The 25321-nt window shown below is 45.9% G+C and overlaps 1 protein-coding gene across 2 annotated transcripts in view; it reads left to right on the plus strand.

Annotated features, from left to right (window-relative positions):
- Window positions 1-1962: 1962 nt before the first annotated feature.
- The window catches only part of LOC119951775 (inositol-tetrakisphosphate 1-kinase-like), a 243560-nt gene continuing 220201 nt past the window's right edge, over window positions 1963-25321 (plus strand). The window contains exons 1-2 of one of the 2 annotated variants that reach the window (XM_038775133.1): window positions 1963-2280; window positions 2440-2588. In XM_038775133.1, the coding sequence (XP_038631061.1) occupies window positions 2494-2588 (95 nt within the window). In that variant the 5' untranslated portion in view covers window positions 1963-2280; window positions 2440-2493. Of the gene's footprint in view, window positions 2281-2439; window positions 2589-25321 lie in introns of those variants that run through there. The other variant, XM_038775140.1, reaches the window with a different exon arrangement.

A 25321-nucleotide genomic window follows, 5' to 3' on the forward strand; every position in this document is an offset into this window, starting at 1 on the left:
TTCCTTAGTGTCCAGGGATGTATGGTTAAGTGGGGTTGCAGGGGGATAGGGTGGGGGCCTGGGTAGGGTTCTCATTCAAAGGGTCGGTGTAGACTTGATGGGCCGAATAGCCTCCATCTGCACTGTAGAGGGATGGAGTTTAAGATTAGGGAGGTTATGCTGCAACTGTATAAGGTGTTAGTGAGGCCACACCTGGAGTATTGTGTTCAGTTTTGATTTCCTTACCTGAGAAAGGACATACTGGCGCTGGAGGGTGCAGAGGCGATTCACTTGTTTAATCCCAGAGTTGAAGGTGTTAGATTATGAGGAGAGGTTGAGTAGACTGGGACTGTACTCGTTGGAATTTAGAAGGATGTGGGGGGATCGTATAGAAACATATAAAATTATGAAGGGAATAGGCAGGATAGATGTGGGCAGGTTGTTTCCACTGGTGGGTGAAAGCAGAACTAGGGGACATAGCCTCAAAATAAGGGGAAATAAATTTAGGACTGAGTTTAGGAGGAACTTCTTCACCAAAAGGGTTATGAATCTATGGAATTCCCTGCCCAGTGAAGCAGTTGAGGCTCCTTCATTAAATGTTTTCAAGAGAAAGATTGATAGTTTTTTGAATAATAAAGGTTATGGTGTTTGGGCGGGAATGTGGAGCTGAGTCCACAAAAGATCAGCCATGATCTCATTGAATGGCGGAACAGGCTTGAAGGGCCAGATGGCCTACTCCTGCTCCTTGTTCTTATGTTCTTTTGTAGGGAGTCCATAATTTCAATGTCAGAAATTTGTGGTGAAAGGCAAAGATACAAGGTACATGTTCCTGAGGTTGATCTGAAGTATAAAGATCGAAGTAGCTTCATAACGCGTGACACCAGGAGAATTGTTTTAACCATATCAGGTGTCAATAGGTGAAGAAATATGACATAATCTGCCCTCCCCCCAACAAACACTCCCCATTACACCCTGCCACTCAAATCTCTTGCCCAAGCCTGGGTCACCTTGAGCCTCGACTGCTCTATTGCTTTCTTCAACCGCTACAGCAGAGGGCAACTCATTTGTGGGCCCAGTCCGTGCACCTGGCAGCTAAGTTCATGTTTTGGGTGGACTCCCTTCTCCAAACCCTGCTGCCAGATGAAATGTTTAGCTGGCTATTATCTCCACAAATATTGTTGGGCCGGTTCGGCATGTTCAGTCTTTTTATTGTCTTTGGAGATGGCAGCTGTGGGTGCACATCAATGAATGCATGGCACGTAGCGAACTTTGGTACATGAGGTTTGTTTGTTCCAATGTGATCTACAATTGGCGAGCATGATGACACCCTCCCTCGTGAATAAATATGACCGGGGACAAATACTTTTTTGAATACAATGCTTACCTCAGAAGTAAATCAATGGTTGAGAGGCGTTTTGGACGCACTGAGGACACAGAATGCCCCTGTTTAAACACAGGAAAATCATGCTGCCCCCGGGGGGAGGCACTCCAAGCATGTTCAAAACTACCAAAGTTCACCCAGGCGGCGATTAAAATGAATGATCCTCTCAGGAGAGCGGACATGACTTTCCGTGAGGGGTAATTCTTGTTTTCAAAAGACGGCGGGGGGGGGGTTGTAAATACAACTGGGGGGGTCACAACAAACGGGGAGGACATCAGCTGTACGAACAACAACTCTCCCCCCCCCCCATAAAATGTTGATTGTGATTTTCGATTGCACAACCTTTATAAAGCAGGAGGATGGTAAGGAGCGCGCAGTTGAGGCTTTTGAGGGGGGAAAAAAGTGGCATGGCAGAAAATGGTGTTAAAGTGCACTCGAATAGATCAGGGGTGGGTTTGAAATGTTTTCTTTCCAGGGGAAGGGCAGGATAGCTTTAAGAGGTGTGTGTGTGTGTTTTTGCACGGGGAGGGGAGGAGACAGGGGAAACGACTCGCGAGCGTCCCCTGCCGCCCCCGAGCCGCAGCTGCCGCTATTTATTTATAACGCCAAGCCCGGGCTCTGTGCGATTTCAATGAGCTGAGAGCTTTCATTCCGGGAGGAGGAGGGGAATCGGGCTGGAGGCGGCCGCCGGCTCTGGCTCTCTGTCTCTCCCTCCCAGAGCCGGGCTCTGTTTGAAAGTAGCCCGGGGGGAGGGGGGAGAGAGAGGAGGGAAAGTGACAAGTCCGGGACCCGCAGCCAGACTCGCTACATTGGAGGGACGACTTTAGAAGAGCGGCGAGGCAGAGCTGAAGCCCCGGGCGCCAATACCGAGGCAGAGAGGGGGGCATTTGTGATGAGCCGGGCACTCAGCATTGATCGAGGTCTTTTCCCACTTTATACCCCACCACCTTTTTAAAGAAAAAAAAATCCTTTTAATTGTTACATATATATTGCAAGCACTTCGGTATTTAAGCGTAAGATATGTTCCCAGTGCAGCCGGGGCTGTATTTTTTTTAAAAAGGTTAACCATTGATTTGCAGGTTCGCTAACCAACACGGTGTAGATTTCATTTCCGCACTTGTCCCGTCTTCAAGATGCAGACTTGGTTAAAAGGCAAACGTGTCGGGTACTGGCTGAGCGAGAAGAAGATCAAAAAGCTGAATTTCCAGGCCTTCGCGGACCTATGCAGGTAAAGCTGAGAACAGCACCCACCCCCACCCCCCCCCCCCCCCCCCCCCAACACCCCTTTTTGGAGATGAATCGATTGTGGCTGGGCTCAGGAACTGGGCTGATGTAAGGCAGAGAGAGAGAGAGGCAGCAGCAGCCCATGTGCAAAGCTTGCTCCACCAGCTCAAGGAAGGGGGAAGAGAGTGAGAAATAAATAAGCATTGATCTGTGCTGCAGGCACCATCACTGCTGCTGTTAATCCCCAGGAACAAGATGATTAAATCTGGGGGTTTTGCTACTTTAAAAAAAAATGCAGAATACTTTTTAAGTAAATTATTTTCCACCCCCCCTTCCTCCACCTCGGTCTTTTTTTTTTTGCAAAGCATTGCCAATGCACTGTGCTGAAAGGGGGAGGCTACTTTCTGATGAAAGTTTAAGAATGGAGAAAGTGGCTCCAGGATCTCTTGCCCTGACCGGGACTGCCGGCAGAGACGAAGTTACTGCTGACAGGGAACCTTGAGGATGCTGTTGACTAGAGGCGCAGGGTTCTCCATTATCGTTCAAGCATGGGGACTATTATTGTCTTGGGGAGGCCGACTCTTTCGCTCAGTTTATTGTTTTGCTGTGTATTGGTTGAGGGCTGGGTTGCTGCAAAATGATCTCGAAATGGCCTCTCATTTCACCTGTTGTGGTCAACATCTCCCCTCTTCCATTAGATCATAAAACAGGAGGGGGGGGGGGGGGCATTCAGCCCTTCAAACCTGCTCCTGCCATTTGATAAGTAAGGTGACCAAACAACACTGTACTCTAGGTGTGGTCTCACCAATGCCCTCTACAACTGTAGTGAGACTTCCCTACTGTTTATACTCCACCCACCATGCTAACCGTTTGTGTTTCTTAAAAAAATTAGAGGACCCAATTCTTTTCCCAAATTAGGAGCATTTTACTGTGGCCAATTCATCTACCCTGCACAGCTTTTTGGGTTTTGGGGGGGGGGGGGTGGGGTGAGAACCATGCAGACATGGGGAGAATGTGCAAACTCCACATGGGCAGTGACCCGGGGCTGGGATCAAACCCAGGTCCTCAGTGCCATGAGGCAGATGTGCTAACCACTGTGCCGCCCCATACCTTTTTTGTTTCATATGCAAGGATATCCAGATCCCTCTGTACAGCATCATTATGCCGGTCCCTCCATTTAAATAATATGCTGTTTTGTCTGCCAAAATGGACCCTCGTTATAGTCCTGCCAACTCTTTACTAACTTACATAACCTAGCTATATTCCATTACAAATTCTTTGTGCCCTCCTCACAGTTTGCTTTCCTACCTATCTTTGTGTTGTCAGCAAATTTGGTTACAATACAGTCTGTTACTTTGTCTAGGTCATTAATATAAATCATAAGTCGAGGTGCCAGTGTTAGCAGAATCCACACCGGTTGGTGATGCCAAAACTAAGGCACAGACTATCCTTGCTGAGAGAGTTTATTGACTTTTGTTCAGTGTGAATATTCCTCACACACCCCCAGTGTCTCAGCTATCCCCTATTTATACATTACAACACTAGGTTAAAGTCCAACCGGTTTGTTTTGAATCACTAGCTTTCGGAGCGCAGCTCCTTCATCAGGCCGCGCTCTGAAAGCTAGTGATTCGAAACAAACCGGTTGGACTTTAACCTGGAGTTATAAGACTTCTTACTGTGCCCACCCCAGTCCAACGCCGGCACCACCATATCATGGCTATTTATACATGTTCAAATAGCTGCTTCCCTCAACAGTAATGTAATTGAAAAGGCATTGACACCCAGCACTGATTCTTGTGACAATCCACTGGTTATAGTTTGCCCACGTTATTCCTGACTAATGTTTCCTATTTGTTGACCAATCCTCTATTCGTATTCATTGCCCAACACCATGAATTTTATCTTGTGCAGTAACCTTTATTTGGCACTTTATAGCATGCCTTTTGGAAATCCAAGCACACTGGTACTCCTTTATCCACCCTGCTTTGTTACATCCTCAAAGAATGCTAATACATTTTCAAACACTATTTCCCTTTCACAAAACCCTTGATTGTATTATCATTTTCTAAATATCCTGACAGATGTGAGGCTAATTGACCTTTAGGTTCCTGTTTTCTATCCCTCTTTTCTTGAATAGTAGCGTTGCATTTCCTTTTTTCCAATTCACTGGGGCCTTTCCAGAATCTAGCGAATTTTGGGAGTTTCCAGCCAATGCATCCACTATCTCATAACCACTTCTTTTAAGATGCTATAATGCAGACCATCGTGATCAGTGGACTTGTCAGTTTTCCTCGTACTTTTTCTCTGGTGATGGCAATTATTCAAGTTCCTCTCTCCCTTTTTTGATTCTTAATTTTCTACTATTCTTTAAATGCTTTATGTATCTTCTGCTGTGAAGCCAGATTAAAATGCCTGTTGAAAGTCTCTACCATTTCTATGTTTCCCATGATTAATTCCCAAGTGCAACCCTCTAAAAGACCAGCACGCACTTTAGCCACTCTCTTCCTTTTTTGTATACTTGCAGAAGCGTATGCCGTCTGATTTTATATTTCTTGCTTGTTTTCTCTTGTACTACACCTCACAATGGGTCAAATGGCCGCCTTCTGCTTCTGCATCGTATGGTCTCCCTTTTTATGATTCTTTAGTCATCCTTTGTTGGTTTCTAATATTTTCCAATCTTCGGGCCGTACAAATCTTTGCAACTTTGTACATATTTTCTTTCAATTTTATACCATACTTAACTTTCTTAGCCACAGATGGTGCTTGCTCTTCTTCATAGCGTCTTTTTTTCTCAGCGGCATATATCTTTGTGAGTTATGAAAAATCTTTTTAAAAATAAATTTAGAGTACCCAATTCATTTTTTTTACCATTAAGGGGCAATTTAGCGTGGCCAATCCGCCTAGCCTGCACATCTTTGGGTTGTGGGGGCGAAACCCACGCAAACACAGGAGTTATGAAAAATCTTGTTAAGTGCCTGCAACTGCTTCTCTGCCATCCTTTTCTATTTCACTTCAGTCAACTCAGTATTCTTCCGTTTGTAATGACCTTTTATTTAAGTTTAAAACACTAGTCACGGACCTGTGTTTCTCACTTTCAAACTATATTTTCAGACTTATCATGTTATGATCACTCTTAACCAGAGAATCCTTTACTAGGAGGTTATTAATCCTGCCTCGGCCTCGAGACATATCAGGTTTAAAATAGCCTGTTCCCTGGTTGGGTCCAGAACGCATTGTCCTAAGAAACTGTCCCAAATACATTCTATGTACTCCTCTTCCAGGCTACTTTTGCCAATTTGATTCATCCAATCAATATGAAGATTTTAATCTCCCACTGCACCCTGCGTTTTTCCTCTCTTCCTGTCATTCTGAAATGTCAAATACCTGCGAATATTGAGGTCCCAACCGTAGTCACTGTGCAATCATATCCTTGTAATTGCAATCATTGTACACTCATTTATTTCTATTTGTGCTATCAATTCACCTCTTTTGCTGCGATTGCAGTGTGCATTCGAAGAGCATTAATTTTGTCTTTTTAACCATCTTTCCCGACTCTGATTTTATTTGCTAGTAAACGCTTACAATTGCACTCTCTGTCCCTTCGTGTCACATTCGGGTCACCATTACTAACAATAGTAATAATGATCTATATTGTCTCAAGTAGTCTTACATTAACACTGCAATGAAGTTACTGTGAAAAGCCCCGAGTCACCGCATTCCTGGCATCACGGCCTTACACTATTGCCTTGTGCCTTCTCTTTTAACTTTCCAAATTTCCCCTCACCTGAACCCTCATCCCCCACCCAATTTAGTTTATAATAACAATTTATAATCTTTATTATTGTCACAAGTAGGCTTACATTAACACTGCAATGTAGGCACTGTGAAAATCCCCCCGTTGCCACACGCGCCTGTTCTGAGGGAGAATTCAGAATGTCCAATTCACCTAACAGCACGTCTTTCAGGACTTGTGGGAGGAAACTGGAGCACCAGGAGGAAACCCACGCAGACATGGGGAGACCGTGCAGTCTCCGCACAGACTGTGACCCAAGCGGGAATCAAACCTGGGACCCTGGTGCTGTGAAGCAACAGTGCTAACCACTGTGCTACCGTGAAAGCCCTCCTCTGCGGCTATAGCTGTACGATTTGCTAGTATACTGGTGAGAGTGTGGTTCAGCTCCCTGTTTTCCCTCAGTGCTGGTGCCACTGCCCATGGATTGAAACCCTATTTCTCACACTTTTGAGCCATGCGTTCGGCTGTCTAATCTCATTTGCCCTGTGCGAATTTGCTCGTGGCTTGGGTAGTAATCCAGAGATGATTAACTTTTATGCTTCCAGTTTCTTTTTTAATAAACAATTTTAGTGAGGTATTTTTGGCACATAAAACAATGACATTGTATAGTACTGTACAAAACGAAAAGCAAATAACGCATAGTACAAACCGCAATTCCATTCTCGCAAGGTCCTGCCTAGACCACCCACTCCCCCGCTGACGATTAATTCTCCGTGAAGAAGTCAATGAATGTCTTCCACCTTCCGGTGAACCGGAAAGACCGAGAAAGCTCGCCATGTCCGATAGCCATACTTCGGTCTTCGGGGGCCTTGAGTCCCTCCATGCCAACAGTATTCGTCGCCGGGTTACCAGGGAAGCAAAGGCCAAGACGTCGGCCTCCTTCTCCTCCTGGACTCCCGGGTCCTCCAACACCCCAAAGATTGCCATATGGTTCCAGTTTTTAACTCGGTCCCTAGCTGCTCGTACTCCCTCAGCAGGACTTCCTTCTTAGTCCTACCTGCGTCTTAGCCCCACAGCCCTACATATATAGTGCCTCATTGTCAAGGTTGGATTCAAAAATGGGAGATAGAGTGGGTCAGCACCGAAGCTTTCGTGCACTGCTCGGCCTGATTGTGGGTTGCTTTATCTATCCTGCTTTAAATACTGGAGCTATATGCATTGTGTAAGAATCTATGAAATCAGAAATAACTTGGAACTTCATCATTGTTGCTTAAATTTACACAAAGCTGTAAACCTGGGTCCAATCAACCACTTTTAACGTGGAAGAATGCCTCGAGGTCCTTTCTAATCCAGTAAATTGTTTTAATCTTTGCAGTTCACGTTATTGAGCACTTCAAATTAGATATTAGGGTGTCTGTCACTGGGTTTATTTTTTTTACGTTGAACATTAGGATGTGCAGCTGCTGTTTCATTTGACTCCAGCGTAATACAAGGTGGGGAATTCATTATACCTGAAGTCATAATCCAGTTTTCCTCAGATTTTATTTTGAAGATCGTGTTAGCTTATCAGACACTTAAAGAATTGAAATACCTTGTATCGATAAAATGAATGCTAATTAGCGAAATTTTTGAGAATGGCGGTGGTGAGGGGACATAAAAGCTTCAGTCCACAGAACCTAGCTTGAAGAACATTATCAACCATTCAGGTATTCTGATACAGGGTAACACGATTATGGCAGAGATTTATTCACACCACCCAGAACTTGGTAAAGAGTGCCTGTGTTTTTGCTATGTGGAATGCTATTATATTTGAACCACACTGTAAATTTGTGCCCTGCTATAGCCTAAACTTGCGCAGAATGTGAAAGACGTATAAAAGGCCTTGTGATGACCGAGGGGAAACAAATACAGTTTGACGTTCTGAGCAAGAGCTCGCCAGGTCCTGAGAAATCTTTCAGCAGGGGGCCCTTTAACCTCAAAAAAGATGAATGAATATTCATGACAGCTGTTAAATCTGCCAGAGATTTGCTATGGACAGCCAGCGATCCATGTGTGTGTATCCTGCTTTAATACTGAAGCTGTACACTTTGCGTAAGAATCCATGAAATCAGGAACTTGAACGTCTTCATTGTTGTTTAAATTGACACAAAGATACTGTAAACTTGGGTCCCATCAGCCACCAGTACCTTTAACGTGGTCAAATGCCTCCAGCTCTTTTTAGTCCCGTAAAATGTTTTAATTTTTGCAGCTCGTTTTATTGAGCACTTCAAATTTGATATTAGGGTGTCTGCCACTCGGTTTATTTTTTTACATTGAACATTAGGATGTGCGGCTGCTGTCTTATTTGTTTCCAGCATAATCCAAGACCGGGCAATCGTACTTTGAAATCATAATGTAGTTTCCTCAGATTTTCTGTTGGAGACGGCAATACAGAGGTAGCACAGATTTGCTACAGATCCATTAGCCGAGCAACACTGAATGTTTTTGTGAGGCGCATTGCTTGAGGTTTGAAAAACTATAGACTGGGCAAAGCTGTATCTATGCTATTAACTTTGGGATGTAAAAGTTCCACTGAATATTAAAATCACTGTGCACCCTGTTGGTTGGAATACAATCTGATTGGAAAGCATGTTAGGAAAAGAGACAAGATTCTGTGAATGTGGTTGGGGTGATGGGAACAGGGAAGTGACTCTTATTGGAGGGGGTTAGAAAAACTATATCACTTTAAGATGATGTCGACATTGACTTCTGGTGTGGCAATGCCACAATTTAAAAATTCTCATACCCCCTCGTCTGTGTAAATGCCTTCAGCTTAGAACCCTCCAAGATCTTTACAGTCCACTAATTCTGGTGTCTTGTACGTTCCTGATATTAATTTCACAACCTTTGGTAGTCCGTCTGTCCCTGAGCCACTTCCCCTCTTTACTCCTCCTTTAAGCAAGGTTTTTAGCTGTCTGCCCTAATATTTTGCTGTCATATTACCTACAAACGCAAACTAAGAGCAGGAGTAGGCCACTTGGCCCCTCGTGCCTGCTCCACCATTCAATGGCTGATCTGACTTTAACCTCAACTCCATATTCCTGCCTTCCCCTATAACCTTTCACCCCCTTGTTAATCAAGAATCTATCCAGCTCTTCGTTAAAAATATTCAAAGACTCTGCACCCAATGCCATTTGAGAAAGACAGCATTCAACAGTCACAGTCCTCTGAGTGAATGAAAATTCTCCTCATCCCCACTATGGGCAGCATGGTGGTTAGCATAAATGCTTCACAGCTCCAGGGTCCCAGGTTCGATTCCCGGCTGGGTCAATGTCTGTGCGGAGTCTGCACGTCCTCCCCGTGTGTGCGTGGGTTTCCTCCGGGTGCTCCGGTTTCCTCCCACAGTCCAAAGATGTGTGGGTTAGGTGGATTGGCCAAGCTAAATTGCCCTTAGTGTCCTAAAAAAATAAGGTTAATGGGGGTTGTTGGGTTACTGGTATAGGGTGGATACGTGGGCTTGAGTAGGGTGATCACTGCTCGGCACAACATCGAGGGCCGAAGGGCCTGTTCTGTGCTGTACTGTTCTAATATCTAATATCCCAGTTTTTAAGTGGGTGACCCCTTTATTTTTAAACCGTGACCCCTAGTTCTAGATTCTCCCAAAAGACGAAACGTCTTCTCCACATTCACCCTGCCAATATCCCTCAGGATCTTAAAGGTTTCAATCAGATCGCGTCTTACTCTTCTAACCTCCAGTGAATACAAGGCTATTCTTCCAACCTTCCTTCATAAGGCAACCCTTTTACAGTCATGATATGCGGGCAGCACGGTAGCATAGTGGTTAGCATAGTTGCTTCACAGCTCCAGGGTCCCAGGTTCGATTCCCCGCTGGGTCACTATCTCTGCAGAGTCTGCACGTTCTCCGTGGGTTGCATGGGTTTCCTCCGGGTGCTCCGGTTTCCTCCCACAGTCCAAAGATGTGCAGGTTAGGTGGATTGGCCAGGCTAAATTGCCCTTAGTGTCCAAAAAATGTTAAGTGGGGCTTACTGGGTTATGGGGATAAGGTAGATATGTGGTGTTCAGTTGCTCTTTGTAAGGGCCGGTGCAGGCTCAATGGGCTGAATGGCTTCCTTCTGCACTGTAAATTCTATGATTCTATACTCCCTCCAACAACCCAAAGATGTGCATGTTACGTGGATTGGCCACACTAAATTGCCCCTTAATTGGAAAAAATAATTGGGTACTCTAAATTTATAAAAGAAATAATAACATCCTTTACTGTGTTCTTGTTGGAACTTTGGAAGTGCGGCCATAAAAGCTTTGTAGAATCAACTGGTAATGACTTTACATTTGAGTGCATTTATGTTAAACATATTTGGAAGTGACACAAATCAACAGACAATAGGTTATAATTAGAAGTTCATGGGGGAACAAATTGGTACTTGTTGCATTTTATTATGTGTGCGTTTAGGGTTTGCAGTTGATGAGTCACCACAGGAAGCTCAACATATAAGGTACAGAATGTTGTGTTTAGAACGTAGGCATTTTTGTAACTTCAAACCAGATTTGCTTCCCTATTGTCTCCAGACGTGCCAATTCCTGCTTTGTTACAATATCATTGTATTTGAGTGGGAAAAGGTGTGAGTCTAACAGTGAACATCAGCAGGATATTTAACCAATCCTCTTTCCTTTCGACAAGGGACACCACTAGATAGTGATCATGAATGAGAACACTGTTATTGCTTTTTCATTTTCCTCCCTCCCCTTGTTCTGTTAGAGTGGCGGAGGACTGAAATGCTCGCCTTGCTATTCCGCAGTTGATAGCAGCAGCTTACAGACCCTGGATCAGGCAGTTACCCTGCCACCTTGGTCCATACAGCTCATTACCACATTGTGCATTGCATGAGCCATCGGGGGGGGAGTCAAAACTTGTTCTCCATTAGCCTCCTACAGCACAGCTTTCCTTTGAGTGAGTTTGACACCCACATAACAGACTCTGAAGTGACCAGTTAACGTGTTTGACAATTCCGCTGGAGTGATGAAATCTTGTTCCGTCCTTTTCAAATGGCAAGAGCAAAAGAGCGAGATACGATATCCAAAAGTGTCACAATTTTAACTTGAACTGTTTGCATTTTAAAAAGAGTACTTGCATTTATATAGTGCCTTTCCCCCCCTCCGTTTAGCATGCAATGTCACCTATCCAATTAATTACTTTTGAAGTTGCGGCACTGTTACATGGGGAAGAACAATCAAAGGTCCCACCAACAGCAAATTTCTTTTTTTTGCTTTTCGGTTTGGCAATACTGATGAGTGTAAGCTATTTGACTCCCTGATTCTCCGAATGTAACTAACAATTGGATGCAGGGTGTGCCATTGAAGGAGGTTGGCTTTCTGTGATGATGTAGCAAGTTTCTTTCATTTTCATTATGTTTCTTTCCCCCCCAGATCTATCGAATTTAATTGCAGACCTTGTCATAGTGAGTTTTGAATTTGTGACATCTGTGTTGCTGATCACTGAGATATTATATTTTGATTAATTTCTCAATTTTGTTGGTGATGGGGAAATGTACTCTAGCAATACCGGCTTTTCTTCAAATAATGTCATGGGATCTTTTAAATGCACGTGAACAAACAAACAATGCCTCAGTTGAACTCCATCACTGAAGTGAAGGCCTACATTATGTGCTCCAGAGCTGCAACCTATAACCTTGGGACGCAGAGACAGGAGTACTCCAGATGAAGTAAAATAATGTTTCGAAAGAGAACCTGGATCAGGTGTAGAAATGGTACTCATTCTTTTGCTTTTCTCCTGTGGTTCATGCGTTGGCCCATGTGCCTGGAAGGGGAAAAAGCCATGTCTAATGTTGGGGTTGATGAACTGATCATGTTAGCAAACTGCCTAGGAGATGAACAATAGATTAAAAAGGTCAACAGGAAGTTAATTACAGAAGGATTCGATTCCTGGATGTGGTTCTGTTTTCAAGCAGGGATTTTCAACAAGCTGGTTGCAGCAAATATTTATTTTGAGCAGAATTCAGTTGAAATTCTTTTGTCCTTCTGGCTAAAAGGGTTTAAAAACCTTGATAACTGAAGGACCGTATTGACAGTGAGTTGGAACTCTGGGATAGCTAAGCTGAGAAAAGAGAAAGCGTTTCTAAATACAAAATTCAAAGTTTTTTTTTTAATTAAATATTTTTTATTCTCCTTTTTCACATTTCCTCCCAAAGATTCACCCACCAACAACAAACAATAATCAGTAACAAATATGTCAATCCCCATATCAATAACAATGATCCCATCCTCCCACCAAACCCCAAACATAAGCCCGCATGTTTACATAAACAAATGACAAAAAGGAATCCGGAATCACCCATAGTCACCATCAACACCCCCCCCCCCCACCAACTAATGTTCAATGTTATCCAGTTCTTGAAAGTGCATGATGAATAATGCCCATGAATCGTAGAACCCCTCCATCCTTCCCCTCCGTTCAAACTTAACCTTCTCAAGAGTCAAGAACTACAAGAATTCCAACAAGTCCCCTCGCTACGCCAGGGCACAGGGTGGAGAGGTTGCTCTCCATCCCATCAGGATCCGCCTTCGGGCGATCAACGAGGCGAAGGCTACAACATCTGCCTCCGCACCCATTTCCAACCCTGGCTAGTCCGACTCCCTGAATGGCCACCCGGGGGCTCGGCAAGATTCCGAGTTAAAGAACATTAGAACCAGGAGTGTTCTGACCCAAAGTGACTTCAGTTAAGATGCTAGCGATGCCTGTGTTGAACTGGGAGTCCACAACCATGGGGCGGTTGGAGGAGATTTGAAGGGAAACATTGTTGGCAGTAAGTGGAAGGCCCAAGATATCTCAACCCAATGTTTGGAAAAGTACTCAAATGGTTAATCTTCCAATTTTTGATAAGAACCTGACTTGAGATCGGAGTTGAGGGTGTAAGTCAAATGACAAGTTAAGTGCAGTTTAGAGTATAAGTAACGGTGTTCATTGTACTTTGAATTTCATGAACGTAGTATACTAGGTGTGGTAGAATGTAACCACGAGTGTTCATGTTATTTTGATGTTGTGTAGTAGACTTTTTTTTTTGTTTTAAACAGTGAGCTGTTAGGGTTCGTTATTTGAGTCTGCAGTATCTGCAAATGTTAACGTCAATTTTCTAAGAATAAGTTATTTGTCAAAAAGGGCTTGGACCTTTATACAAGTCATCGATCATTTCAAGTAGTTGAAATCCAGCCTGAACGATTGTATTGCTGGATAGGTGATAGTTCCCACCAAACCTGCCCCGAAAAGTAGTGCAAAAGGAATGACAGTATATTTCCTGTGTCTGTTGACATGTGCAGTCACAAGGAACTAAACAGCACTTTCAATGGTGTGCTGTGTGCTATTCTCTGATTCATCAGCTAGTAGGTTTGCATTGGGGTGAGTTTGATTTCAACGGTGTTTTGGGCTAAATGTTGGCGGAGAGGGGTAGGGCAACCTATACTTGAGATTGACCAATCCTCGAGTATTTTTGAAAAAAATAAATAAATCCATTACTGCCGTGTACTGAAATCGTTTTTTAAAAAAAAAATGTAAGTGCCCAATTCTTTTTTTTTTCCAATTAAGAGGCAATTTGGCGTGACTAGCCCACCTACCCTGCACATATTTGGGTGTGGGGGTGAGATCCACGCAAATGTGGGGAGAATGTGCAAACTCCACATGGAGAGTGACCCGGGTCTGGGATCGAACCCGGGTCCTCAGCGCCGTGAGGCAGCACTGCTAACCACTGCACTATCTGCCTTTGTACTGACATCATAACACTGAGCAGGGCAATACAATGGATAAGACCAGGGGCCTGTTCCTGATGCAGCGGAGAATCACCGTTGGCCAAAGGATCCTGTTCCGATGCTCCAGTCCCTCTCGCTGGCGGTGGCATCGAGGTTCCCACCCTGCGCCAGCAGGAGGATAGTCAAGCCCAGCTGTGAAACTAACTGTAATGTTCATAAACCTCTAGCTAGCTTATTTTTTTATAAATTTAGAGTACCCAATAATTTTTTCCAATTAAGGGGCAATTTACCATGGCCAATCCGCCTACCCTGCACATCTTTGGGTTGTGGGGGTGAAACCCACGCAGACACAGAGGGGAATGTGCAAACTCCACACGGACAGTGACCCAGGGCCGGGATTCGAACCCAGGTCCTCAGCGCCGTAGGCAGCAATGCTAACCACTGCGCCGCTCCTCTAGCTAGCTATGATTGACGGCTCTTGACCCATCACTTCCTTTTTTTTCTTATCGTGGAAAGCACTTCTTGATGTGGTACAAGAGCTGTCAATCGTAGCTGGATGTTTGTAAAAGGTTAGTTTCACAGCTGGCTTCCTGAAATCCACTCCGAAATGAGATTAAACAATCCAGCCAGCAGGCTGAGTGTGTGCAAGCTGTCAACCACAGCCTAGTAAAATCAATTTCACATTGATATGAATGAAAGCCTTGCAGATCTAAGATTGGAGGGGGTTTAAACCCAGGTGATGTGAATTATCCTTTCTAGGAATGTACCGGCTGGTTCTTTCTCTGCCTGAGTCAGCAGGTGTATTGCACAGATGAGTTTTAAAGCAGTGATTTCTTTTTTTCACTGTCTCTGTCTGACTGTTCTCTAGCTTTGAGACAGGGGCCTTTGTAATGGGAAGGTCTCTGTTATGGTGGGGGGGGGTCTCTGTAATGGGGGTCTCTGTAACGGGGGTCTCTGATGGGGTGGGGGCTGGTTCACACTCGTACTGTTTTGGGGGGGGGGAAGGGGTGACCCATAAATACTGTGGTTGGAGGGGAGAGGGTGATGCAGAATTGCATTTCGGGGGAGGGCGCTGAGCCGACGGACCGCCCACTGAAAATGGCGGCCCAATCACGTGACCAGTGACGGCACCCACTCAATCCCCACCATGCATAGATTTGCATGGCAAGGGACAATGAATCGCCTCTGACTTGTGCACCTAGCGTGAGTGGAAATCAGAGTCGATTCATCTCCCAAACTGAGAATTTCAGCCTATATTTCGGTTTCCCTGATGGATCTTTAAAGGAGCAGTAGCAAATGTAAGGAAGACGTGACAAAGCATTTTTTTGTACTCTTCTTCCTCCGAGAATACGTGCTGGCGAGGATTCTGGAGTTCAGCCTTTACTTTGTGTTGGTCTGTTTGCATCATGAAGTTTGTGTGAACCGTAATGCTGAAAGGGTGGCTCGGTGGCGCAGTGGTTAGCATTGCTGCCTCGTGGCACCGAGGACCTGGGTTCGATCCTGGCCCTGGGTCACTCTCCGTGTGGAGTTTGCATATTCTCCCTGCGTCTGCGTGGATCTCACCCCCACAACCCAAAATTCTGTGCAGGGTAGGTGGATTAGCCACGCTAAATTGCCCCTTAATTGGGGAAAAAAAATAATTGGGTACTCTTTTTTTATATATTTTTTAAATGCCAAGATGTTGATCTATAGAAGTGTGTTGGCATGTTTAACAGACCATTGAAGGCAGTTGTCCCAAAGAGGCCCGGGAAATGTTTATTCTAATACCAGATTTATGGCTGTCATTCTGTTATTTTGCGAGCTCCTGTTAATCAGTAGCTCACAGCATTGGCATGTGGTAAAAGTGCTGATAGATTGCAGAGTGTGGAACTAACAAATTGTTGAAAGATATCAGCAAACATAGGTGGAGTTGAATGACGAATATTTTCAAAGTATCTTGTTTTTTTTCCAACTTCAGTAATAAAAGGGATTTTTGACACAAGGTTGCAGAACTCTGGGAATTTTGACATTGCAGGTGAGAAAGAAATCCTCCCAATTATTCCACTATTCTTGACGGAGCCACCAGTCATCACACTGCGCACAGGAACTCTTCCTAAAACCTTGGTGTCGAATTTATTTCTACCACTTCTAAAAGGTTTGATCACCATTCCTAACTCCTGATTGGTGACCATTTCCTTCTATTTTTTTGTGGCATGCCTGTTCTATAATTGTGAGCTGTTTCATGTTTCCCATCAATCCCACTTTGCAAAGTTCTCTGCTCCAAACGGGAAATTCCTTCTGCACCTTCATTATAAGCCATCTTCTGGATGGTACACACTGCTGCCAATGTAAAGTGCACCAGGAACTAGATGTTGAATACTGAAGCACACAATATCTGCTGGAATGCTGCAAAAGACACAATCATGGGCAGCATGGTGGCGCAGTGGGCTAGCACTGCGGCCTCACGGTGCCGAGGTCCCGGGTTCGATCCCGGCTCTGGGTCACTGTCCGTGTGGAGTTTGCACATTCTCCCCGTGTTTGAGTGGGTTTCGCCCTCGCAAAACAAAGATGTGCAGGATAGGTGGATTGGCCACATAATTGGAAAAAAATGAATTGGGTACACTAAATGTATTAAAAACAAAAAAGATGCAATCATCAGCAGAAGTGCCGAGTGTGTGATCCTTCTCGGACACCTCCCGAGGTCCCCAGTATTACAGATTCCAACCTTTTGTCAATTTGATTCACTCCACGTGACATCCAGAACAAACTGAAGGCACTGAATACAGCAAGGGACGTAGCACTGGCAACACTTCGGCAATAGAACTGAAGACTTGTGCTTCTTTAAATTCATTTATGGGATGTGGGCATCGCTGGTAAGGCCAGCATTCATTGCCCATCCCTAGTTGCCCTTCAGAAGGTGGTGGTGAGTTGTCTTCTTGAACTGCTGCAGTCCCTGAGGTGTAGATCCACCCACAGCGCTGTGAAGAAGGAAGCTCCAGGAATTTACCCCGGCAACAAGGAACGGCGACATAGTTCCAAGTCTGGGAATATGACTTGGAATTCCAAGGTCGTGGGTTTGGAAAGTGCTGCCTAAGGAACCTTGGATGAGTTACTGCAGTGCATTTTCTAGATGGTACACACTGCTGCCAATGTCCGTCGGTGGTGGAGAGTTTGAATGTTTGTGGAAGGGATAGCAATCAAATGGGCTGCTTTATCCTGGGTGGTGTTGAGCTTCTTGAATGTTGTTGGAGCTGCACTCATCCAGGCAAGTGGACAGTATTCCATTACACTCCTGACTTGTGCCTTGTAGATGGTGGACAGGCGTTGGGAGGATCAGGAGGTGAATTACTTGCTGTCGGATTCCTAGCCTTTGATCTGCCCTGCTAGCCACAGTATTAATATGGCTAGTCCAGTTCAGTTTCTAATCAGTGGTAACCCGAGGATGTTGGTTGTTGGTGATTGAGCAATAGGAGTGCTATTGAATGTTAAGCGGTGATAATTAGATCTTCTCTTGTAGGAGATGGTCATTGTCTGGCACTTGTGTGGCACAAATGTAATGTGCCTCTTGTCAGCACAAACCTGGATATTGTCCCGGTCTTGCTGCATTTAGACATGGTCTTCTTCATTATCTGAGGAGTTGCAAATGGTGCTGAACATGGTGCAGTCATTCGCAAACATCCCCACTTCTGACTTTATGATGGAAAGGAGGTAACTGATTAAACAGCTGAAGGTGGTTGGGCCTAGGACACTACCCTGAGGAACTCCTGCAGTGAGATTATTGACCTTCAACCACCATAACCGTCTTCCATTGAGCCAGGTATGGCTCCAACCAGTGGAGAGTTTCCACCCCTGATTTCCATTGACTCCAGATTAGCTGGGGCTCCCTGATGCCATACTCTGTCAAATGCTGCCTTGATGTCGAGGGCAGTCACTCTCACCTCACGTCACTTCTGGCATTCCGCTCTTTGTCCATGTTTGAATCCAGGCTGTGATGAGTCAGGAGCTGAGTGACCCTGGTGGAACCCAAACTGAGCATCCGTGAGCAGGTTATTGCTGAGTAAATGCCACTTGATAATACCATTGATGACCCCTTCCATCACTTTGCTGATGATAGAGAGTAGACAGATCAGGCAGTAATTGGCTGGGTTGGGTTTGTCCTGGTTCTTGTATACAGGAGACACCTGGGCAATTTTCCACATTGCCGAGTAGATGCCGGTGTTTTAGCTGTACTGGAACAGCTTGGCTAGGGGTGCGCTACGCTCTGGAACTTGAGTCTTCAGTACTATTACCGGAATATTATCAGACTTTGCAGTATCCTATGCCTTCAACCGTTTCTTGATATCACGTGGAGTGAATCATATTGGATGAAGATTCGCATCTGTGATGCTGGGGACCTCCGGAGGAGACCGAGATAGATCATCCATTCGGCACTTCTGGCTGAAGATTGTTGTGAATTCCTCAGCCTTACCTTTTGCACATTTGTTCTGGGCTCCTCCATCATTGAGGATGGGGATATTTGGGGAGCCTCCTCCTCCAGTGAGTTTAATTGTCCACCACCATTCATGGCTGGATGTGGCAGGACTGCAGAGCTTCGATCTGATGCGTTCGTTGTGGAATCGCTTAGCCCATTCTATTACTTTTGGCACACAAGTAGTCCTGTGCTGTAGTTTCACCAGGTTGCCGACTCATTTTTCGGTGTGTTAGAACATAGAACATAGAACATAGAACGATACAGCGCAGTACAGGCCCTTCGGCCCTCGATGTTGCACCGACATGGAAAAAAAAACTAAAGGCCATCTAACCTACACTATGCCCTTATCATCCATATGCTTATCCAATAAATTTTTAAATGCCCTCAATGTTGGCGAGTTCACTACTGTTGCAGGTAGGGCATTCCACGGCCTCACCACTCTTTGCGTAAAAAACCCACCTCTGACCTCTGTCCTATATCTATTACCCCTCAATTTAAGGCTATGTCCCCTCGTGCTAGCCACCTCCATCCGCGGGAGAAGGCTCTCGCTGTCCACCCTATCTAACCCTCTGATCATTTTGTATGCCTCTATTAAGTCACCTCTTAACCTTCTTCTCTCTAACGAAAACAACCTCAAGTCCATCAGCCTTTCCTCATAAGATTTTCCCTCCATACCAGGCAACATCCTGGTAAATCTCCTCTGCACCCGTTCCAAAGCTTCCACGTCCTTCCTATAATGAGGCGACCAGAACTGTACGCAATACTCCAAATGCGGCCGTACCAGAGTTTGGTACAGCTGCATCATGACCTCATGGCTCCGGAACTCAATCCCTCTACCAATAAAGGCCAACACACCATAGGCCTTCTTCACAACCCTATCAACCTGGGTGGCAACTTTCAGGGATCTATGTACATGGACACCGAGATCCCTCTGCTCATCCACACTACCAAGAATTTTACCATTAGCCAAATATTCCGCATTCCTGTTATTCTTTCCAAAGTGAATCACCTCACACTTCTCCACATTAAACTCCATTTGCCACCTCTCAGCCCAGCTCTGCAGCTTATCTATGTCCCTCTGTAACCTGCAACATCCTTCCGCACTGTCTACAACTCCACCGACTTTAGTGTCGTCTGCAAATTTACTCACCCATCCTTCTGCGCCCTCCTCTAGGTCATTTATAAAAATGACAAACAGCAACGGCCCCAGAACAGATCCTTGTGGTACGCCACTCGTAACTGAACTCCATTCTGAACATTTCCCATCAACTACCACTCTCTGTCTTCTTTCAACTAGCCAATTTCTGATCCACATCTCTAAATCACCCTCAATCCCCAGCCTCCGTATTTTCTGCAATAGCCGACCGTGGGGAACCTTATCAAACGCTTTACTGAAATCCATATACACCACATCAACTGCTCTACCCTCGTCTACCTGTTCAGTCACCTTCTCAAAGAACTCGATAAGGTTTGTGAGGCATGACCTACCCTTCACAAAACCATGCTGACTATCCCTAATCATATTATTCCTATCTAGATGATTATAAATCGTATCTTTTATAATCCTCTCCAAGACTTTACCCACCACAGACGTTAGGCTCACCGGCCTATAGTTACCGGGGTTATCTCTACTCCCCTTCTTGAACAAAGGGACCACATTTGCTATCCTCCAGTCCTCTGGCACTATTCCTGTAGCCAATGATGACCTAAAAATCAAAGCCAAAGGCTCAGCAATCTCTTCCCTGGCTTCCCAGAGAATCCTAGGATAAATCCCATCCGGCCCCGGGGACTTATCTATTTTCACCTTGTCCAGAATTGCCAACACTTCTTCCCTACGCACCTCAATGCCATCTATTCTAATAGCCTGGGTCTCAGCATTCTCCTCCACAATATTATCTTTTTCTTGAGTGAATACTGACGAAAAGTATTCATTTAGTATCTCGCTTATCTCCTCAGCCTCCACACACAACTTCCCACCACTGTCCTTGACTGGCCCTACTCTTACCCTAGTCATTCTTTTATTCCTGACATACCTATAGAAAGCTTTTGGGTTTTCCTTGATCCTACCTGCCAAAGACTTCTCATGTCCCCTCCTTGCTCGTCTCAGCTCTCTCTTTAGATCCTTCCTCGCTTCCTTGTAACTATCAAGCGCCCCAACTGAAACTTCATGCCTCATCTTCACATAGGCCTCCTTCTTCCTCTTAACAAGAGATTCCACTTCTTTGGTAAACCACGGTTCCCTCGCTCGACCCTTTCCTCCCTGCCTGACTGGTACGTACTTATCAAGAACATGCAATAGCTGTTCCTTGAACAAGCTCCACATATCCAGTGTGCCCAACCCTTGCAGCCTACTTCTCCAACCAACACATCCTAAGTCATGTCTAATGGCATCATAATTGCCCTTCCCCCAGCTATAACTCTTGCTCTGCGGGGTATACTTATCCCTTTCCATCACTAACGTAAAGGTCACCGAATTGTGGTCACTGTCTCCAAAGTGTTCACCTACCTCCAGATCTAACACCTGGCCTGGTTCATTACCCAAAACCAAATCCAAAGTGGCCTCACCTCTTGTTGGCCTGTCAACATATTGTGTCAGAAAACCCTCCTGCACACATTGTACAAAGAACGACCCATCCAATGTACTCGAACTATATCTTTTCCAGTCAATATTAGGAAAGTTAAAGTCTCCCATAACAACTACCCTGTTACTTTCGCTCTTTTCCAGAATCATCTTCGCCATCCTTTCCTCTACATCTCTAGAACTATTAGGTGGCCTATAGAAAACTCCCAACAGGGTGACCTCTCCTTTCCTGTTTCTAACCTCAGCCCATACTACCTCGGAAGAAGAGTCCCCATCTTGCATCCTTTCTACCACCGTAATACTGTCCTTGACTAGCAGCGCCACACCTCCCCCTCTTTTGCCCCCTTCTCTGACCTTACTAAAGCACCTAAACCCCGGAACCTGCAACAACCATTCCTGTCCCTGCTCTATCCATGTCTCTGAAATGGCCACAACATCGAAGTCCCAGGTACCAACCCATGCTGCCAGTTCCCCTACCTTATTTCGTATACTCCTGGCATTGAAATAGACACACTTCAAACCACAGACCTGAACACTGCCGCCCTCCTGCGAAGTCAAAACTGTGCTCCTGACCTCTCTACTCTCAATCTCTCGCACCCCAAAACTACAATCCAGGTTCCCATGCCCCTGCTGAATTAGTTTAAACCCCCCCAAAGAGTACTAACAAATCTCCCCCCCAGGATATTGGTGCCCCTCAGGTTCAGATGTAGACCATCCTGTCTATAGAGGTCCCACCTTCCCCAGAAAGAGCCCCAGTTATCCAGAAATCTGAATCCCTCCCGCCTGCACCATCCCTGTAGCCACGTGTTTAATTGCTCTCTCTCCCTATTCCTCATCTCACTATCACGTGGCACGGGCAACAACCCAGAGATAACAACTCTGTTTGTTCTCGCTCTGAGCTTCCATCCTAGCTCCCTAAAGGCCTGCCTGACATCCTTGTCCCCTTTCCTACCTATGTCGTTAGTGCCAATGTGGACTACGACTTGGGGCTGCTCCCCCTCCCCCTTAAGGACCCGGAAAACACGATCCGAGACATCACGTACCCTTGCACCTGGGAGGCAACATACCAAACGTGAGTCTCTCTCGCTCCCACAAAATCTCCTATCTGTGCCCCTGACTATTGAGTCCCCAATTACTAATGTTCTACTCCTTTCCCCCCTTCCCTTCTGAGCAACAGGGACAGACTCCGTGCCAGAGGCCCGTACCCCATGGCTTACCCCTGGTAAGTCGTCCCCCCCACAAGTATCCAAAACGGTATACTTGTTACTCAGGGGAACGACCGCAGGGGGTCCCTGCACTGACTGCTTCTTCCCAGTCCCTCTTACAGTTACCCATCTATCTCCAGTCTTTGGTGTAACTACTTCCCTGAAGCTCCTATCTATGACCCCCTCTGCCTCCCGAATGATCCGAAGTTCATCCAGCTCAAGCTCCAGGTCCCTAACACGGTTTTTGAGGAGCTGGAGTTGGGTGCACTTCCCACAGATGAAATCAGCAGGGACACTGACGGCGTCCCTCACCTCAAACATTCTGCAGGAGGAGCATTGTACTGCCTTCCCTGACATCACCTCTAGATTTAAAAAAAAAACAAGAAAAAGAAAAAGAAAGGAAGAGCTTACCTGATATTACCTCAAACCCTGATCCCGCTGAAAGGTAAGCAAATTTAAAGGCACTCACTCACCTTCACGACAGGCCCCTGCTCCCGCTTCCCAACCACCGTGGGGTGGGGGGGTTGGTTAGAGGAGGAGGTAGGGTGGGAAACACTCACAAAGTGTTTCGGGTTTAACTGTCACTTGCCAATAGCCCCTCCACAAACCACCTTCAACTTAGGCTGACCGCACTGCACGTATGCAAATTTCCCCAGAACAGCTGATCAGTAGCTCTGCTCTGCTGCCCTCTGCTGGTTGCTTGCCTTTACTCAAACTCCTTGGGTCTTCTTCGCAGGTTCACCTTCAACTTAGGCTGACCGCACTGCACGTATGCAAATTTCCCCAGAACAGCTGATCAGTAGCTCTGCTCTGCTGCCCTCTGCTGGTTGCTTGCCTTTACTCAAACTCCTTGGGTCTTCTTCGCAGGTTCACCTTCAACTTAGGCTGACCGCACTGCACGTATGCAAATTTCCCCAGAACAGCTGATCAGTAGCTCTGCTCTGCTGCCCTCTGCTGGTTGCTTGCCTTTACTCAAACTCCTTGGGTCTTCTTCGCAGGTTCACCTTCAACTTAGGCTGACCGCACTGCACGTATGCAAATTTCCCCAGAACAGCTGATCAGTAGCTCTGCTCTGCTGCCCTCTGCTGGTTGCTTGCCTTTACTCAAACTCCTTGGGTCTTCTTCGCAGGTTCACCTTCAACTTAGGCTGACCGCACTGCACGTATGCAAATTTCCCCAGAACAGCTGATCAGTAGCTCTGCTCTGCTGCCCTCTGCTGGTTGCTTGCCTTTACTCAAACTCCTTGGGTCTTCTTCGCAGGTTCACCTTCAACTTAGGCTGACTGCACTGCACGTATGCAAATTTCCCCAGAACAGCTGATCAGTAGCTCTGCTCTGCTGCCCTCTGCTGGTTGCTTGCCTTTACTCAAACTCCTTGGGTCTTCTTCGCAGGTTCACCTTCAACTTAGGCTGACCGCACTGCACGTATGCAAATTTCCCCAGAACAGCTGATCAGTAGCTCTGCTCTGCTGCCCTCTGCTGGTTGCTTGCCTTTACTCAAACTCCTTGGGTCTTCTTCGCAGGTTCACCTTCAACTTAGGCTGACCGCACTGCACGTATGCAAATTTCCCCAGAACAGCTGATCAGTAGCTCTGCTCTGCTGCCCTCTGCTGGTTGCTTGCCTTTACTCAAACTCCTTGGGTCTTCTTCGCAGGTTCACCTTCAACTTAGGCTGACCGCACTGCACGTATGCAAATTTCCCCAGAACAGCTGATCAGTAGCTCTGCTCTGCTGCCCTCTGCTGGTTGCTTGCCTTTACTCAAACTCCTTGGGTCTTCTTCGCAGGTTCACCTTCAACTTAGGCTGACCGCACTGCATGTATGCAAATTTCCCCAGAACAGCTGATCAGTAGCTCTGCTCTGCTGCCCTCTGCTGGTTGCTTGCCTTTACTCAAACTCCTTGGGTCTTCTTCGCAGGTTCACCTTCAACTTAGGCTGACCGCACTGCACGTATGCAAATTTCCCCAAAACAGCTGATCAGTAGCTCTGCTCTGCTGCCCTCTGCTGGTTGCTTGCCTTTACTCAAACTCCTTGGGTCTTCTTCGCAGGTTCACCTTCAACTTAGGCTGACCGCACTGCACGTATGCAAATTTCCCCAGAACAGCTGATCAGTAGCTCTGCTCTGCTGCCCTCTGCTGGTTTGATATTGCTCCTGGCATGCTCTCCTGCACTCTTCATTGAACCAGGGTTGATTGCCTGGCTTGGTGGTAATGGTCGAGGGGGATATTTCTTTTTATTCATTCATGGGAATTGGGCATTGCTGGCTGGGCCAGCATTTATTGCTCATCCCTGAGGGCAATTAAGAGTCAACCACATTGTGTGGTTCTGGAATCACATGTAGACCAGAACAGATTTCCTTCCCTACAGGACATCAGTGAACCAGATGGGTTTTTACAACAATCAACACAGGGGTTTCATTAGTCTTTCAATTCCATTCCAGAGTTTTCTTTTATTGAATCAAGTTTCACCGTCTGCCTTGGTGGGATTCGAACCTGGGTCCCCACAGCATGACTCTGGGTCTCTGGATTACCAGTTCCGTGACAATACCAGTACAGCACTCCCTCCCCTTAACTATTTGCGCTCTAGCCAAGCTGTTCCAGTACAGTTACAACACGGGCACCCACCTGGTGAAGTGGTAAACTGCCCAGATATGTCCTGTACACCAAAAAGCAGGACACTCCAACCAGGCTAATTGTGCCCCATCAGTCTCTCAGGAGGTGTCGTCGGCAGTGCTATCAGCTCAGCCCCACAACATCACTGAAGGAGTTCCTCTGGTGAGTGTCCTAGTCTCAATCATCTTTAGCTTGTTCATCAGACCTTCCCTCCATCCTAAGGTCTGAAGTGGAGATGTTCACTGATGATTGAACAATATTTGGGGCAGCATGGTAGCATGGTGGTTAGCATAAATGCTTCACAGCTCCAGGGTCCCAGGTTTGATTCCCGGCTGGGTCACTGTCTGTGCGGAGTCTGCACGTCCTCCCTGTGTGTGCGTGGGTTTCCTCCGGTTTCCTC

The sequence above is a fragment of the Scyliorhinus canicula genome, chromosome 2 (genome assembly GCF_902713615.1).
Source record: "Scyliorhinus canicula chromosome 2, sScyCan1.1, whole genome shotgun sequence".
In the NCBI taxonomy this organism is placed as follows: domain Eukaryota; kingdom Metazoa; phylum Chordata; class Chondrichthyes; order Carcharhiniformes; family Scyliorhinidae; genus Scyliorhinus; species Scyliorhinus canicula.